The sequence below is a fragment of the Bos mutus genome, chromosome X, assembly GCF_027580195.1.
Source record: "Bos mutus isolate GX-2022 chromosome X, NWIPB_WYAK_1.1, whole genome shotgun sequence".
Lineage (NCBI taxonomy): Eukaryota > Metazoa > Chordata > Mammalia > Artiodactyla > Bovidae > Bos > Bos mutus.
In genome coordinates, this window is record NC_091646.1 from 93,190,375 (window position 1) to 93,208,157 (window position 17,783).

The 17,783-nt window shown below is 42.6% G+C and overlaps 1 protein-coding gene across 1 annotated transcript in view; it reads right to left on the reverse strand.

Moving 5' to 3' along the window:
* The window catches only part of OTC (ornithine transcarbamylase), a 73,175-nt gene that overhangs the window by 37,348 nt on the left and 18,044 nt on the right, over positions 1-17,783 (reverse strand). Inside the window, exon 4 of the mRNA XM_005889423.2 lies at positions 7,283-7,370. Coding sequence (XP_005889485.1) covers positions 7,283-7,370 — 88 coding nt within the window. The remainder of the gene's footprint in view (positions 1-7,282; positions 7,371-17,783) is intronic.

Consider the following 17,783-nt stretch of genomic DNA (forward strand, 5'->3'; position numbering starts at 1 on the left):
TTTGTTACTATTTACCCAAGGACATAAAACTGCCATGCTGCTTGGTGGCCTCTGTAAAGATTCATGGAGACATCATATTTCCTATTTAGATACAAATTTATTAGTACCAGTTAGGTACATATTTCCCATTATGTACCAACATTTTAAAACATTTTACCAAGAAACCTAAATAAGATTACCTTTTTTGGTCCTAAAATCATTACTATAAATATCTTAGGAACAGTATTCCAGCTTTTCAAAACATTCCTTTCAATATGACAATAGTTTAACTCCTACTCTTTTTTTTCACATTCCTACTCTTAAGGACCGTGTCTCATCCACAGATTCCTTTGTAACTTCCATTATTTGAACTACCAGAATGACAATGATTTGAAACCCTTCCACATTGCTGCAGGGCCATATGGATATGTGGTTGTGTAGTGGGTTGAATGTTGTTGTTCAGTTGCTAAGTCATGTCTGACTCTTTGCAGCTCCATGGACTGTAGTCTGCCAGGCTCCTCTGTCCATGTGATTTTTTCCAGGCAAGAATACTGGAGTGGGTTGCCATTTCCTTCTCCAGAGGATCTTCCCAACCCAGGGATCGAACCTGTGCCTCCTGCATTGGCAGGTGAATTCTTTACCACTGAGCCACCCCCAAGCCCAATGGGTTGAATGGTGTCCCCCAGATTCATATCTACCAGGAAACTGAGAATGGGGCAGAGTTTGGAAGTAGGGTCTTTGCGAATGTTATTAGTTAAGATGAAGTCATGCTGGGGTAGGCTGGACCCTAAATCCAGTGACAGATGTTTTCCTTAGAAGAGGTGAAGAAACACAGAGATATACAGAGAAGATCAAGGTGGAATCATAGACTGGAGTGACAAGCTAGAAGCCGAGCTACAAGCTGAGGAGTGCCAAAGCTTGCTGAGAGCCTCCAGAAGCTAGGAAGAGGTGAGGAAAGATTCTTCCTTAGAGCCTTCCGGGAGAACATGGCCTTGCTGGCATGTGGATTTGGGGCTTCTAGCTTCCAGGACTGGAGAAGGCAATGGCACCCCACTCCAGTACTCTTGCCTGGAAAATCCCATGGACGGAGGAGCCTGGTAGGCTGCAGTCCATGGGGTTGCTAAGAGTCAGACACAACTGAAGTGACTTAGCAGCAGCAGCAGCAGCAACAGGAGCCTCCAGGACTGTGAGAGAATAGATCTGTGTTGTTTCTAAGCCACCAAGTTTGTGGTAATTTGTATGGCAGCCCTAGGAAACTAATACAGTGGTTTATGCTGAGTTTCCTTCCTACTGGTTTTACACTGGCAGAAAACACTTTAGCAATCACTACCATAAGTAAATTACCTCTATAGGGGACTTAATTAGAGTAGAACAATGTTACATTATTTGGTTTTATATGGTGCCTTTCATACACGTTTCCTGAAGCTGTTTTACTAAGTACTGTGTTAAAGTGAAAATGACTGTGAAGCTATTGTATTATGAACCTTTCAATAGTGGACTCAGAGCATTAGGCATGAACAGCTGTCATTATGGAAGAAACAGAAAGGCTTGAAAGTGGAGTGATAATGTCCCACTGCTGTTGCTAAGTTTCATCCATTTTTAAACTTCCAAAGAGTAAGTGATCTGGAGAAGGAAATGGCAACCCACTCCAGTAGTCTTGCCTGGAGAATCCCATGGACAAAGGAGCCTGGTGGGCTACAATGCATGGGGTCACAAAGAGTTGGACACAACTGAGCGACTAACACACACAAGGTGTCATATCTAAAAAGACAAGCCCAGAGTGAAGGGAAAAATAGAACATCCAACACTTGACCCTGGTAGAGCACCTGAGAATTAACAAAATCTGAAAATAACACCAGATTTGAAGCAAATGTAATGGAATACATATGTATATCTTTTGTAGCTTCTGATATGTTAGGGGTGGAAAAGAGTCACTAAGAGAGACTTTTCTAAAGAGGGAAGTGAGCAATGGTCAATTTTCACCAATGGGAGACTGACCCTACAGGGATCCACAATGAACTGAGGATCCATACTGAATCTTCAGGCTGTCTTTCCATGGGTGTAGGATACACGTCCTTACTAGTTTAGCAAAATTCAGAAGAGAAATCATGGCCCATTTGTTGGGGGGGGGGGCAAGAGTTAACACAGCAGTCCTGAGATGGCTGTCTTTAAAAGGCCTGCTTCCTAGGTTGGTCCTTGGCTGGCATCTGGGAACTTGAACTTTGGTGGGAGGGTTTCCACCATTCCCAGAAATGATAAGGATGGCTCACTCCCTAAACTGTTTGTAAAAATACTATGGATTATGCTGAACAGAATCTTTTTTGGGAGTCTAGAAGCTGGCTTCATGCTAGGCAGACGGTGCCTATGTGACCAGTCCCCAATAAAAGTCTTATGCACTCTGTGTCTAATGGGCTTCCATGAAAAATAGCATTTCACACATGTGGCCACAGCTGATTGCTGGGGGAATTAAGCATGAACTGTTGACCCCACCAGGAGAAGACCCTTGCAACCTTGTGCCTGGTCTCCCCTGGCCTTTGCCCATGTGCCTTTTCCCTTTGCTTTCTATCCTTTTTTTTTTTTTTTGTAATGAATCTTAGCCATGACCATATCCTGAGTCATGCGAATCCTCCTAATGGATCATTGAACCTGGGGTTGGTCTTGGGACCCTGACATACCAGCTCCTCCACAATATCAGTCAACAGCTCCATCTGAGCACTCCCTTTCACTCCCCAGTGGTGCCCTCAGATTATACGATACTCAACTAAGACTTAGCTAAAGAGAATTCACCAATGATATATGTGTGTGTGTGTATATATATATGCTGTATATATTGGCTGTTGTTGTTCAGTCGCCCAGTCATGTCCGACTCTTTGCAACCCCATGGACTGCAGCATGCCAGGCCTCTCTGTCCCTTACCATCTCCCAAAGTTTGCCCAAGTTCTTGTCCATTGCATCAGTGATGCCATACAGCCATCTCATCCTCTGATGCCCTCTTCTCCTGCCCTCAATCTTTCCAGGCATCAGGGACTTTTCCAATGAGTCAGCTGTATATATATTGGCTGTATCACATGGCATGCAGGGGCCTTAGTTCCCTAACCAGGGATCGAACCCGTGCCTCTGGAGTCTTGACCACTAGACTGCAAGGGAAGTCTCCTGTCCCCCTCACCCACTACATTTTGACAAGTGAACAGGTTTAACTATTGTAATCAAGTAAGAAAAGAGCAATGGGGCTTCCCTTGTGGCTCAGCGATAAAGAATCGGCTTGCAATGCAGGAGCTGCAGGAGATGCAGGTTTGACCCGGGTTGGGAAGATCCCCTGGAGCAGGGCATGGCAAGCCACTCCAGAATTCTTGCCTGCAGCATCCCATGGACAGAGGAGCCTGGCGGGCTACAGTCCAGAGGGTCACAAAGAGTCTGACGCGACTGAAGCAACCTAGCATGCATGCAAGAAAAGAGCAATACATTTTATTTTTGAATGTGTATTTAGGTCTTTTACTTCTTGATCTGGTTTTTCCTTCTCTTGGTGTCTTAGACAGGACCAGCTTGTAAGGGTACATTGTTTTTTAAATTTGCAAGTTTAAACTATGTTTATTTGCTGATATAAAAACGTTGCTAGCTGTCCTTCTGTTCTCCAGTGCATCAAACTTGTTCTTGCCTTAAGCTTTTGTACCAGCAGCTCTTCCTGTCTGAGATGCTTTCCCTATAGCCTTTAATACCTCGCTCTATCTTTTCAGTGAGCACTCCCCTTAACAGTCACCTCCTCAGAGAGGCCTTCCCTGACCACCCAATCTAAAGGAGCCCCCACTCTACCCACAGATCCCCCTGCTTTGACTTCATCATAGCACTTATTTCAACCCTCTATTGTATTCATGCTTTATTTTTTGTTTACTGAAAGCCTCCTCCCTTTAGAATATAATTTCCACTCGAAAAAGTATTTTGTTTGATTTGATCAGCATTTTATTCTCAGTGCTAAACCAACACCTGGAAGAAAAATCAGGCATTGGGTTAATATTTTTGAATAAATGAATAATTAAATCATTTGATTAAATAAATGACATTTTGGAAATTGCACTTAACAGTTTTCAGGACACTGGCCCAATTTGCTTTATTTTTTTTTTTCTGTTGCCATATTCAGTATTTTCCCCATCAGGTTTTTTTCACCAGTGGGCAGTCACTATTTTTTTGTTCCACCAGGCCCCCAAAGCAGCCAGACAGGCAGATTAGTGAAGCAACACCGTCAATCAATGTCAGGTGTACGCTTGCCTCAATTCCAAAGGGCCAGCACTATCATTTAAACATCATCCAATCTCTTTGCATCTTACAGAGTTTAACTGCTACAAAAAGTAAGGAGGCAATTGCAATGGGTTGTACTGTGCATATTGGCAGGGTCGATGCCATTAAGATTCACTTCCTTGCTTCTCCTGTTCAATTACTTCTGTGCAAGGCGGTGGATTTCCCTTGTCTTCTTCAATTTAGATTTAGTGAATTTCTGAATCTCAGCCATATCTTGTTTGTCAGGTATTTGGGCAGATGAAGCAGTGATGGGGTGCACAAAAGAGTCAGATTTCCACAGTATCTACTCTACCCACCCCCCATTTCTGATATCTCCATCACCCATTCCAGCCTCTTATGATATTGCACTACCCTAATTTTCCTTGTACCTTAACAATTTACTCCTGTCCCTCCCTAAGTGTACCTGTCCTTGAGGTTTGCTGCTGCTGCTGCTGCTAAGTCACTTCAGTCGTGTCTGACTCTGTGTGACCCCATAGACGGCAGCCCACCAGGCTCCCCCGTCCCTGGGATTCTCTAGGCAAGAACACTGGAGTGGGTTGCCATTTCCTTCTCCAATGCATGAAAGGGAAAAGTGAAAGTGAAGTCCCTCAGTTGTGTCCGACTCCCAGCGACCCCATGGACTGCAGCCTACCAGGCTCCTCTGTCCATGGGATTTTCCAGACAAGAGTACTGGAGTGGGGTGCCATTGCCTTCTCTGGTCCTTGAGGTTTCAGTTCAGTTCAGTTCAGTTGCTCAGTCGTGTCCGACTCTTTGCGACCCCATAAACCGCAGCACGCCAGGCCTCCCTGTCCATCACCAACTCCCAGAATTCACTCAGACTCACATCCATCGAGTCAGTGATGCCATCCAGCCATCTCATCCTCTGTCGTCCCCTTCTCCTCCTGCCCCCAATCCCTCCCAGCATCAGAGTCTTTTCCAATGAGTCAACTCTTCGCATGAGGTGGCCAAAGTACTGGAGTTTCAGCTTCAGCATCATTCCCTCCAAAGAAATCCCAGGGCCGATCTTCAGAATGGACTGGTTGGATCTCCTTGCAGTCCAAGGGACTCTGAAGAGTCTTCTCCAACACCACAGTTCCAAAGCATCAATTCTTTGGCGTTCAGTCTGCAATTCTCCCACAATGAGATGTGCATGCTTAGTTGCTCAGTCGTGTACAACCCTTTGCAACCCCGTGAACTGTAGCCTGCCAGGCTCCTCTGTCCATCAGGATTCTCCAGGCAAGAATACTGGAGTGGGTTACCATGCCCTCCTTCAAGGGATCTTCCCAACTCAGGGATCAAACCCAAGTCTCTTATGTGTCTTGCATTGGCAGATGGGTTCTTTACCACTAGCAGAACTTGTGATTGTTTTTCCCAGGATCTGTGTAGAGCTCCTCTAATGAAGGACTTCCAGTGGCAATTGTTGTGTGGTGAGCAAGCACAGAAAAGAACATGTTTACACTCGTCCTCCGCTTTCAACCCATGCTTGGCTATTTGTCTCTTGCTTTGGAGGTCCCGCCCACTCCCCTGATTTCTGGGCCCTGACCTCTTTCTGGCTGCCGATCTGCACTTCTGCACTCCTTCACTCTCTATTGAATGCTCATCTGTTTCTCCAACTGTACCTTCTTCCAACCACTAGTTCACATGTGACACTCACTGTCATTCACTTGGTCCTATATAGAGGATCCCCACTGAAACTTCTTTCCTGGTTGTGTCCCTGGCTTCATCCCCTAACCAGCTTGTAATATTATTCTGGAACAAAGCATATTTCACTCTGGTGGAAACAGAATTATTAGGCAAATAGAATTCTAACCAGTGACAGCATATTTAGAAGAAAAACTCTTTTATGTTTATTTATTCTTCTTGTCCCTTGCATCCAGAAGATGAACACAACACGGCTTAATACTAACACTGTCTCATCTTAAATAACATAACGAAAAGTTTTAAAGATGAGTTATTTCAAATCTCTTCAGCAATTCAAATGAGGTGGATTCTTTAGTACATACTAGGGTATCGGCCATAAAAAGCAGGCAGTGTCTGCAGGGAGTTGCTTTATGACATATTGTTTTCAGAAAATAATCATTAGTCTTTGATATCAAGTGTGAGATATTTAAACACAGACATTTGCTCTGTATTTCTCTATCAGGCATGATACAATGGTGAGAGCACTGCATGGGAAGTCAGAGGACCTATGTTTCAGTCTCTAATTATAGTATAGTGATTCAGAGCCTTTTCTCACCTCTACTTTCATCCAGGTAGGGCTGAGCTACTTAGTAGTTGCTGATAGAATGTGAGTGGAAGTGATTGTGCTGCTTCCCTGCTAAGGTGGCTTTGAAGTGAGCATCCTGTCCCCAGGCACTCTTCCCTAGCACCTGGCTGGATGTTGACACCTAGGATAACCTTGGAGGCCACATGTTGAAGATAGCAGAGCCATTTTCATCCCCAGTCCCTAAATGGCCACATAAACAATCACTCCTTCTGTCTTATCAATCAGGAACATTTGCACTATGTTAAGCTTCTGACATTTTGAGATTTTTGTCTTATAGTAGCTAGTATGTCCCTAATAAAGTTGTTTCCCTTCTTTATGCCAATCTGTTTGGGTTTTTATAAGGATTAAATGAGTCAGAACAATGCCTTACACATAATAAATGTCCAATAAATGTTAGCCCTCAATATTACTTCCTGCTCTGATGCTAGCAGGTTATGGGTCATTGAACATGTCAATTTTCCTGGCCTTCCATTTCTTCAGCTGAAAAACATAAGAGTCATGCTTGATGACTAAATCTCCTGGAGTTTGAAATTCTATAATCAGAAGCCTCTTCAAATTGCTAAGAAAAAAAAAAAATTAACCCAAGGAAAGTGGCCAGAAGATGAGAGAAATTCATTCAGGACATCAGGTAAAAAGGTAAAGAACAAAAACAGAACAGTCCAAAGGATGCTGAGAGGGAAAACCGCTAGTTAAAGAGAAGCATATTTTCTTTTTAAGATGTATCCATAAATTGTGAAATAAGCTTCCAAGAAAAGATTTACAAACCGGGCTGTATCTGTGAGACTTTCATTCACACCCAAATGAATATCGTCCGTAGTAAGAAAACAAGGGTGTCCTCCCAGAAGTGCAAAGCCTGCAGTAAAAGAGAGAGAAGAAAGGCTTTTTGAAAAAAAAAGAATTAAAGTAGCAAACAAAATCATGAGGTCTCAGCACCATCTTAATTGAAAAGTCAAAATCTTTCCATCTCACCAGCCTCTCTAATAGGGAATTCCCAGGGAAAGCAAAATGAGGAGCTGAGAGAAGTATATGAGATTTTCTGTACTAGCACTTAACTCTCCTTCAGATGTGTGACCATCTCTCCACCATCTTTTCAGAACTGTGTGATTATGGGCCATTGTTCCTTTCTGGAGGCTATATCTCATTTTTAATCTTAAAATATATAAGTGATGTCCACCAGGAAAATGGGAACATCAACTGTAGTGTGGGATGTCATGGATGGCAATGGAACACTGCTCAGTAATTAAAAGAAATGAACTGTACACACAACATGGATGAATCTCACAAACATTATGCTGAATGAAAGAAGCTAGACGCAAAAGAGTACATAATGTATAATTCCATTCATATGAAGTTCTACAATGGGTGAAACAAACATAGAGTGGCTGAAATTAAAATACTTGTTGCTTCTGGAGAGGGTGATTGGCTGGGAAAGAGCATTGGTGAACTTTCTGGGGTAACAGAAGTACGTTATACCTTGACAGACATGGTAAGGTTACATACCAATACATGGGTATATGTATTCTTCAATACTTACTGAATTGCACACACTTAAGATCTGTGCATTTCCTATATATACATTATACCTTTTTAAAAAATTGAAAATAAAGTGAGCATTGAAATGGCAGTTTCAGTTCTCTAAAAATCAGCAAGATCGAACTTCTCTGATGGTCCAGTTGTTCAGAATCCATCTGCCAATGCAGAGGACATGATTTCAATCCCTGGTCTGGGAAGATCCCACACGCTGTGAGGCAACTAAGCCCATGGCCACAACTACTGAGCCTGCACTTTAGAGCCCGTGAGCCGCAACTGCTGAAGCCCATGTACCTAGAGCCTGTGCTCTGCAACAAGAGAAGCCACCACACTGGAGAGTAGTGGTGAGTACTGTGGCTACTGTGATGGCTCTCCGTGCATCACAGCTGGAGAGTAGCCCCCACTTTCTGCCACTAGAGAAGAGCCTTTATGGAGCAATGAAGACCTAGCCCAGCCAAAAGTAAATAAAATTTCAAAAGTTAGTGAGATCAAAGGTCATTCAACCGTTTTATTTATCCTCCAAACAAGACAGAGCTAAGCACCACTTACATATTACCCTCGCCACTTTTCAACCCTCCATGGAATGTGAGATTACTGCAGACATCTAAGCAGATGAAGCTGGCTCCTTTCCCACCCTCATAGCACATCCCATTGGTCTGGGAGGATGACAGACAGGGGTCTGCCTCAAGCCATAGCTAAACTCTGTGGGAACAAGGAGAACCCTTTTATCACACACCCTGGGGCAAAATTATGGGAAATGATGACATCCAATCAGAACTTTACTCTATCATCTGAGAAAGGTTCAATAGGCAGGCTTTCTTAGATATATATACATATACAATGTAAAGGTATAATTGCAAGATAGAGACTTGTCTGAGGGAGTTTGCAAACATTACTTTTTCCCTCCTTGGAAACATTACTTTTCTACCTAACTTGTCTTTTGGGAAATATGCAACAGTCACAATATTCTAATCCTACCTGTTTCCTGTGAGAAAGAGAGAAATCATTAATTGCATGGTGAATTGTGTGATAAGAAGTATTAGACCTATGAACAGAAACTCAACCCGAAGTCTCATGAAACAACCCAGTGAAGCCTTTAACACATGTTTTGGTTTTTTTTTTGCATTCCACAGTGAATTTTTTTTTAATTTTAGAAAGAACATTCAAACTACTGCACAATTGCACTCATCTCACACACTAGCAAAGTAATAATGCTCAAAATTCTCCAAGCTAGGCTTCAACAATACATGAACTGAAAACTTCCAGATGTTCAAGCTGGATTTAGAAAAGGCAGAGGAACCAGAGATCAAATTGCCAACATCCATTCGATCATAGACAAAGCAAGAGAGTTCCAGAAAAACATCTACTTCTGCTTTATTGACTACACCAAAGCCTTTGACTGTGTTGATCACAACAAACTAGAAAATTCTTCAAGAGATGGGACAACCAGACCACCTTACCTGCCTCCTGAGAAATCTGTATGCAGATCAAGAAGGAACAGTTAGAACCGGACATGGAACAATGGACTGGTTCCAAATTGGGAAAGGAGTACGTCAAGGCTGTATATTGTCACTTTGCTTATTTAAATTATATGCAGAGTACATTATGCAAAATGCCAGGCTGGATGAAACACAAGCTGGAATCAAGATTGCTGGGAGAAATATCAATAACCTCAGATATACAGATGATCCCACCCTTATGGCAGAAAGCAAAGAGAAACTAAAGAGCCTCTTGATGAGAGTGAAAGAGGAGAGTGAAAAAGCTGGCCTAAAACTCAACATTCAAAAAACTAAGATCATGGCATCTAGTCCCATCACTTCATGGCAAATAGATGGGGAAACAATGGAAACAGTGACAGACTTTATTTTGGGGGGGCTCCAAATTCACTCCGGATGGTGACTGCAGCCATGAAATTAAAAGATGCATGGTCCTTGGAAGAAAAGCTATGACCAACCTAGACAGCATATTAAAAAGCAAAAAGCAGAGACGTTACTTTGCTGACAAAGGTTCGTCTAGTCAAAGCTATGGTTTTTCTAGCAGTCATGTACGGATGTGAGAGGTGGACCATAAAGAAAGCTGAGTGCCAAAGAATTGATGCTTTTGAACTGTGGTGTTGGAGAAGACTCTTGCGAGTCCCTCGGACTGCAAGGAGATCAAACCAGTCAATCCTAAAGGAAATCAGTTCTGAATATTCTCTGGAAGGACTGATGCTGATGCTGAAGCTGAAGCACCAATACTTTGGCCACCTGATGTGAAGAACTGACTCATTGGGAAAGAACCTGATTCTGGGCAAGATTGAAGGCAGGAGGAAAAGGGGACAATAAGAGGATGAGATGGCTGGATGGCATCATTGACTTGATGGACATAAGTTGGAGCAATCTCCAGGAGTTGGTGATAGACAGGGAAGCCTGGTGTGTTGCAGTCCATGGGACCACAAAAAGTCGGACATGACTTGAGTGACTGAACTGACGACTGACTTCTAGGTATCTCTGTCACATCTCACTCCCATACTCCAAACAAATACCAAGTGGCCTCTTCATCATCTTTGCTGTGTGTCTAATAGACATCCCAAACTCCACACTTCTAAAACACTTCATCTCCATCCTGCCTGATTGGCTCTATCCTGCTCCATCCTGCTGACAGTTGCTCAGATGGAAACCTTGAAGTCATCCTTCACACCTCTCTTTTACCCGATACATCAGGAATCTTGTTGACTCTCCCTTCAAAATATTTCCCGAATCTAGCCCTCTTATCTGGCCCAAATCTGCCATCACCATGGCCCCAGCCTCTATATACTGTACCTACCTGTTGACAGCTTTCACTGCTTCTATCTTATTTCCACCCCCGAAAAGTGAAAGTGAAAGTCTATCAGTCATGTCTGACTCTTTGCGACCCCATGGACTGTATAGTCCATGGAATTCTCCACCCCTAGTGCCCCAGTTCGGAGAAGGCAATGGCACCCCACTCCAGTACTCTTGCCTGGAAAATCCTATGGACGGAGGAGCCTGGTAGGCTGCAGTCCATGGGGTCGCTAAGAGTCGGACTCAACTGAGCGACTTCACTTTCACTTTTCACTTTCATGCATTGGAGAAGGAAATGGCAACCCACTCCAGTGTTCTTGCCTGGAGAATCCCAGGGACGGGGGAGCCCGGTAAGCTGCCATCTATGGGGTCACACAGAGTCGGACAGGACTGAAGTGACTTAGCAGCAGCAGCAGCAGCAGCAGTGCCCCGGTTTATTCTCAACAGAGCAGAGAGATCCATTTAAAATGGAAGTTAGGAGCATCCCTTGTGGTCCAATGGTTAAGACTCCTCACTTCCAATGCAAGAAGCATGGGTTTGATCCCTGTTTGGGTAACTAAGAGCTCATATCCTGAACTAAGGCCTCACATGCTATGTGGCATGGCCAAGAAAATAAATCTTCTTTTTAATTTTTTAATTTAATAAATAAAATGCAAGTTAGACCACGTTCCTCCTCTGTTCAAAACCCTCCAAAGATTCCCCTGTTTACTCAGAGTAAAAGGCAAAGTCCAAATAATAGGATACATATTTTTCCCTCACTTGCAGGCAGTCTTGTCTTTGTTGAGAGCACTGATCACCATCCACCATGATACATCATTCACTTACAATTTATTATGTCTCTTGTTTATTATCTGCATACCAACTAGAATCTCAGCTCCATGAAGGCAGGGATTTTCCTATCTTTTATTCACTGATATGTTATAACCAAGCAGAACCCTTAAGGGGCCTTCAGGGAAAGGCCTTCCCCTGTATGCTCTGCTTTAGCTCCTCTCTGAAGTACCTAGGTATTGGTATTTGATGCACATTTCCTGAGTTGTTTTGGAGATGTAAAAAGTCATCCTCTCTCCAACAAAAGTAAGGTGTTAAGTACTTGAAGACCTTGAATACAAAGCCACAGGCCTCCTGGAGCCTAAAGGTTGATAAAGCTTGTGACATCTCCCTACTCCCTCACCATCAGCCAGTCAGAGAACCCTGAACAAGCTGATCTCAGACCTAGTGACCCCCGCTTCCACACCTGGCTTTTAAAAATGCTTTGCTGAAACCCTTCTGGGACCTCGGGGCGTTTAGGGCATCATCCACCTTTCTCCTTGCATGGTTCTGCAATAAACCTTTCCCTGTTCCAAACTCTGACCTTTCAGTTTGTTTGGCTCACTGCATTGGGCACACAAACTTGCATTAACAATATTAGTCTCAAGAACCTAGAATAAATATGGGTACATAGTAAGTGGCTTCCCTGGTGGCTCAGATGAAGAATCAATCTGCGATGGGGGAGACCTGGGTTCGATCCCTAGTTTGAGAAGATCCCCTGGAAAAGGTTAATGACAACCCACTCCAGTGTTCTTGCCTGGAGAATCCCATGGACAGAGGAGCCTGGCGGGTGGCAAAGAGCTAGACACTACTGAGCAGCTAACATTTTCAGTTTTATCTTTCACATAGTAAGTATTCAACACAAACTTGTTGAACAAATGCAGGAAGGATTTTGACTCTGGGGAGAGAACCCATTCTTCTTACTTGCAAACATCTCCTAATTTTGTTAATGGACTTTTCTATTATCTGTTAAGTGAGCTAATAGGATTTTGTGATGATTATAATTATGAATCACTCTTGAGCACTTAATCTGTTTCTAAACAAGGGAAATCACCTAAACAAATATGAATACTGCATATTCATCAAGAAAGTATTTATTATGCCCCTACTATGTGCCTGGCATAGGGAAATGCCACTGAGGGTTGGGGGCTGTGGAGGAAGGTTTCAAGCAGTTTAAGACCTCCTGGCTGGTCTACTTGAAGTCATACTCTTACTTTGACTAGAAGTCATTTTGCTAACAATCCAGGTTTAGTTTGTTGTGTTTTCATTTTTTTCTTTGTGCTATAAAGAAGATTCACATCAAATCTGGACTTAGCCAATAGGGGTAGGAAGAAAGGTTACAGAAAGTGTTAGGAAATAGCAGCGGAAGCTCTGATGGAAAAATGTAGCCTGCCATATCAGCAAGCAAAGGATGCTGTGGCTGTCAAGCCATCAGCCACTACCACTGCCCCAAGTGTGAGCCCTGAGGAAACTCAGGATGAAGACAAAAAGGCTGCCCACTCCCAAGCCCTCAGCCACTGCAGCCACCCCAACAGTGCACCCTGAGGGGACTCGGGATGGGAAAGAACAGGATGAGTGCTCAGTCACTTCAGTCCCATCGACTCTTTGTGACCCCATGTGCTGTAGCCCGCCAGGCTTCTCTGTCCATGGGAATTCTCCAGGCAAGAATACTGGAATGGGTTGCCATGCCCTCTTCCAAGGGATCTTCCCAACCAAGGGATCAAACCTGTGTCTCTTGTGTCTCCTGCATTGCAGGTGGGTTCTTTACCCAATGAGCCACCATAAAAAGCCTAAGAACAGGATACTGGTGCTGGATAGCTAAGATGCATATCAAAGGAATGATTTCCATGAGCCCAGACTCTTGTAATACATAGAAAAGCTCTTCCAATACATAGAAAAAAACTAAATTCATTAACTTGGGATGTCTGGTTTCTTTCATTAATGGTAATCGTTCAATGTTCCAACGACCTGGTTTTAAGTTCAGAATTCCTATGTATCCTGACTGTTTCCTGACCTCTTCTGAGCAGTCCCTCAGAGCTAACTGAGAGACAGCTTCCCAGGCTTCAGTCCTCAGCAAGTCCACTGAATAAAATATAATTCTCAACTTTCAGTTTGTTGAATGTTTTTCAGTCGACAAAGCCTTCAGCAGTTCTTGAAGGAGATAAAATGGGAAGCCATTGCCTCCAAAAAGGAATTACCTCTGCAATTTTTGGTCACCCATCAGAAAGAAGCCTCAGACCCTAGTCCAAAAGCACAAGTCAAGCATTTGCTCATTTATCTGACCTGGATGGAATTAAGTGCTTCAGTGGTGCTAGTGGTAAGCAACATGCCTGACAATGCAGGAGACAGGAGACGCAGGTTCAATCCCTAGGTCGGGAAGATCCCCTGGAGGAGGAAATGGCAACCCAGTCCAGTATTCTCGCCTGGGAAATCCCACAGACAGAGGAGCCTGGCAGGTTACAGTCCATGGGGTCACAAAGAGTGGGACACAACTGAGCATGCCTTAGCATGCAGCATGCTTATGGAAGATGTCAGACATTCTGAGAAGCCACCAGGAGCTGCCATTGCTGAGGAGAGGAGGGCAGAGGGACAGATCTCTATTCTCTCTTCACTCTTCATCCAGAGGAAGTTTGTTTTTATCTCTTTCATTTGTGCATACATATCAGATATTTTTGAACAAAGGATTTTATCTGTTAATATCTAAATTTCTGTCTGAGAAAATAAAAGTCCATCTTACTTTGGTCTTTCTTTTCTTCAGGGATCCCTGCAAGCTTTGGAAGAAGGGGTATAAATAGAATTCACGTAGCAAATGTGAGGGCTCCAAGGGTTCTTGCTGGTAGAGATAAGGCAACTGTTGCCCTCTCTGTGCTTTACTTTCATACCCATGGCATAGTATCATGGTTTCTATATTGCCACCTTGCAAAATGACGAATTTGAAAGAGCTTGGAAAGCACAACCTTGAAAGTCAAATAACAGTGTTAAATAATGAAAAGAACCATCTCTTAGGATGCCCTGTGCATTTTTCCATCCAATACTGCGCTTACCGAGATTAATAAATGTATCCATCTATCTGCTCAATTAATTTGCAATGAAGGAATATAATCATCAGTAGTCACACAGGAGAATTGTCTGGTTTGCCAGGCTGGCATACACAAAAAGTGAGTGAGGAATGAATGAGCTACAGCTACATGCAGCGACATTGATACAGCTCCCAAACATAATGCTGAGCAAAAGAAGCCAGACACAAAAGAACAGGTACTGAATGACTCCATTTCTATAAAGTTCAAAAACAGCTAAACTAATCTGTGAGGTTAGAAGCCACGATAATGATTACCCTTGAGGGGTGGGGCAGAGAGTAGCAAATGGAAGGCGATACAAGGGAGGACTTCTGGGTGCTATTCACATTGTTTCTCTATCTGGGTATTAGTTACAAGGATGTATAACAATTCATTGAACTGTGTAATTAATGATTTGTGCATTTTTCTGTATGTGTCTTACATTTTAATAAAAATATTACATGAGTAATAAATATGGCTTGATTTGGGTGGAGAATTTTATTTTGTCTCCTAAGATAATACTAGGGAAACCTCAGTGGCTCAGACAGTAAAGAATCTGCCCACAATGCAGGAGACCCAGGTTTGATCCCTGGGTCAGGAGGATCCCCTGGAGGAGGACATGGCAACCCACTCCAGTATTCTTGTCTGGGAAATCCATGGACAGAGGAGCCATGGCAGGCTACAGTCCATGATGTCACAAAGAGTCAGATAAGACTGACCAACTAACAAGCTAATACTGCTGTATCGTTGCAACTCAGGTTTGGGATGGAATCCTCAAGGACTGTCTAGTGAGGATCACCACATCCCAGAGGCTGGCACAAATCTGGGGTAGAAATAGTTTTAATTACATCCTATTTTCATTCTAAATACCAGGGTAATAGGTTTGATGAAAAATTGTGCCAACAGACAACTATTAAGATGCACATATACATAATAGAAATGTACTGCCATGTTTTGGGTTGAGGTTTACCATTTCTATATGCATTGAAATTAGCTGCTTACTCTGATTCTCCTACTATTGAGTTTGGCAGGATGCCATCTCAATGAAACCCATGGGTATTTATTGAAGATCATGATGAATACTCTGAACCATAACTTTTATGGTCATATGTTCCTTTTCTCATGTATTTGTTGTTTGTAATTTTGTGCAGATTTCTATAAAGAGCACTTCTTTATAGAAAATCATCATTTAACAAAATGCTTAATGCCACCTGTAGAAACAATTTTGCTGGAATAAAACATGACTAACACATGCTCAAATTAAATTAGACGTTTAAAAATATGTTTAATAATAGCTTCTAATCCTGGGTCTGCCGTTTATTAGCTATATGTCTGCGGGCCTTTTGCCTAACCTATTTTAGCCTATTTTCCTCAGTGGTCTCACCCTCACGGAGTTGTCCTGAGGATTAAGTGAGATAATCCATGTAATTAATGTAGAGCACTTAGTATAGGGTCTGTGCCCAAAAGCTTATTAAATCTTCACTCTTGGTTTTATTAGTAGCTTATCTACCACATGACATGTGCATGGTAAAACTGATCACTTATTCAGGGATATGTGAAATTAAATGTAACATTTGAACAGAGAAACATGGTAGACAACATCAACAACTAAGAAAAAATAATAATTTGAGAAAAACTTAACATTGAGAAAATTGTATGTATTTAATCAATTCTTTGATGGCTTCAGAAAAGAATACCTCTCTTAAGTACTAATGATTTTTAAGAATGATAACCAGTGTTGAAAAGGAGCAGAATTTCAGAACTACTGACTGGTTTATGCAATATTCATTTTTCCATTGCTGGACATCAGATGTCAATGTGACCTTTTAAAGGACCCAGCTTTAAAGAACAAACTGTTCTCATCAGTTTTCTTCCTAGGACTTTAAAGATTAGGTGACACCTTATATGTTTCCTTTCTTCCTCCTTCCTTCTCTCAATGGGCAAGGGGAGTGCATTAACAATAACAGTAAACTTGAGATCTGAACCCTGGTGCTATTTGTATTAATTGCATGAACTTAGCAAGTCACTTGATCCCTCTGGACTCCATTTTGTTATGTATTTGAGATACCTCATTACTGGTCCTTACAATGCAAGAACTGCATGAAGTGGTTGTTTGCTTCTGAGCCCTAGAAAGTTCTGAGGCTTGTAAGTAGGATAAGATACACAAAGAATCAACCAATATGTTTTCGTCTGTGGTACCTTTTCCTCAATCCTATCCATTTGCCCTTTGGGGCAGTCATGTTATTGATTCAAGGGAGGTCTGATGGAGTAGAAATGCAAAGAGAAAAAAGAGGTGATGAATTTCAAAATAGGTTTTTTGAAACTCATTACAACAATCATAATTTGAGAAAAAAGATATTTTGAGTGTCAATAGCTAGGATTTCAAGTACAAACAACAGACTTGAAAGAATGCATGGTAGTTAAAGCCAATTTTTCCTCCTCCTTTATCACCTGGGAACTGGAGGGGAAGAAGATGAAGAGCAAGAGCAAAAAAGCAACAGAAACATATCGGTGGACCTTTGACACTGTACTCTGCTGTCTGTCCCCCAGGCCACGTACTGAAGTGTGGGAAACATAGTGGAAATTTCAGATGAGTTTGGGGGACACCAGAGATGAGAACATCTGTCTCTTTTAAGACAGAGTTCAAGGAAGGGGCAAATATTCTAGAACTCCCTGGCACCCAGAAAGAGGAAGGAACAATAGAGAGAGTCTTGCAATATCTCTGTGCCCACTGTGGCATGGACAGCTGACAAGAGCTTGAGAGTATAACCAAGCAGGACCCTATAGGATCTTCTCAGGGACAGACCTTCCCCCATATCCTCTGTTTCAGCTCATCTCTAAGACATCTAGATAATAGTATTTGGTGTAATAAATTCTCAGAGTTGTTTATCTAATATGAAAAATCCCACCAAATGGAAGATGTTAACTACTTGATGACTCTGATCACCTAGCCCCAGGCCTCCTGGACTCTAAGGACTGATAATGTTAACCCCTGTGACACTACCCTTCTAACTCCCCATCAGCCAATCATTGTGCACAAACTGATCAAGTACCTGCAACCCCCACCCCCAC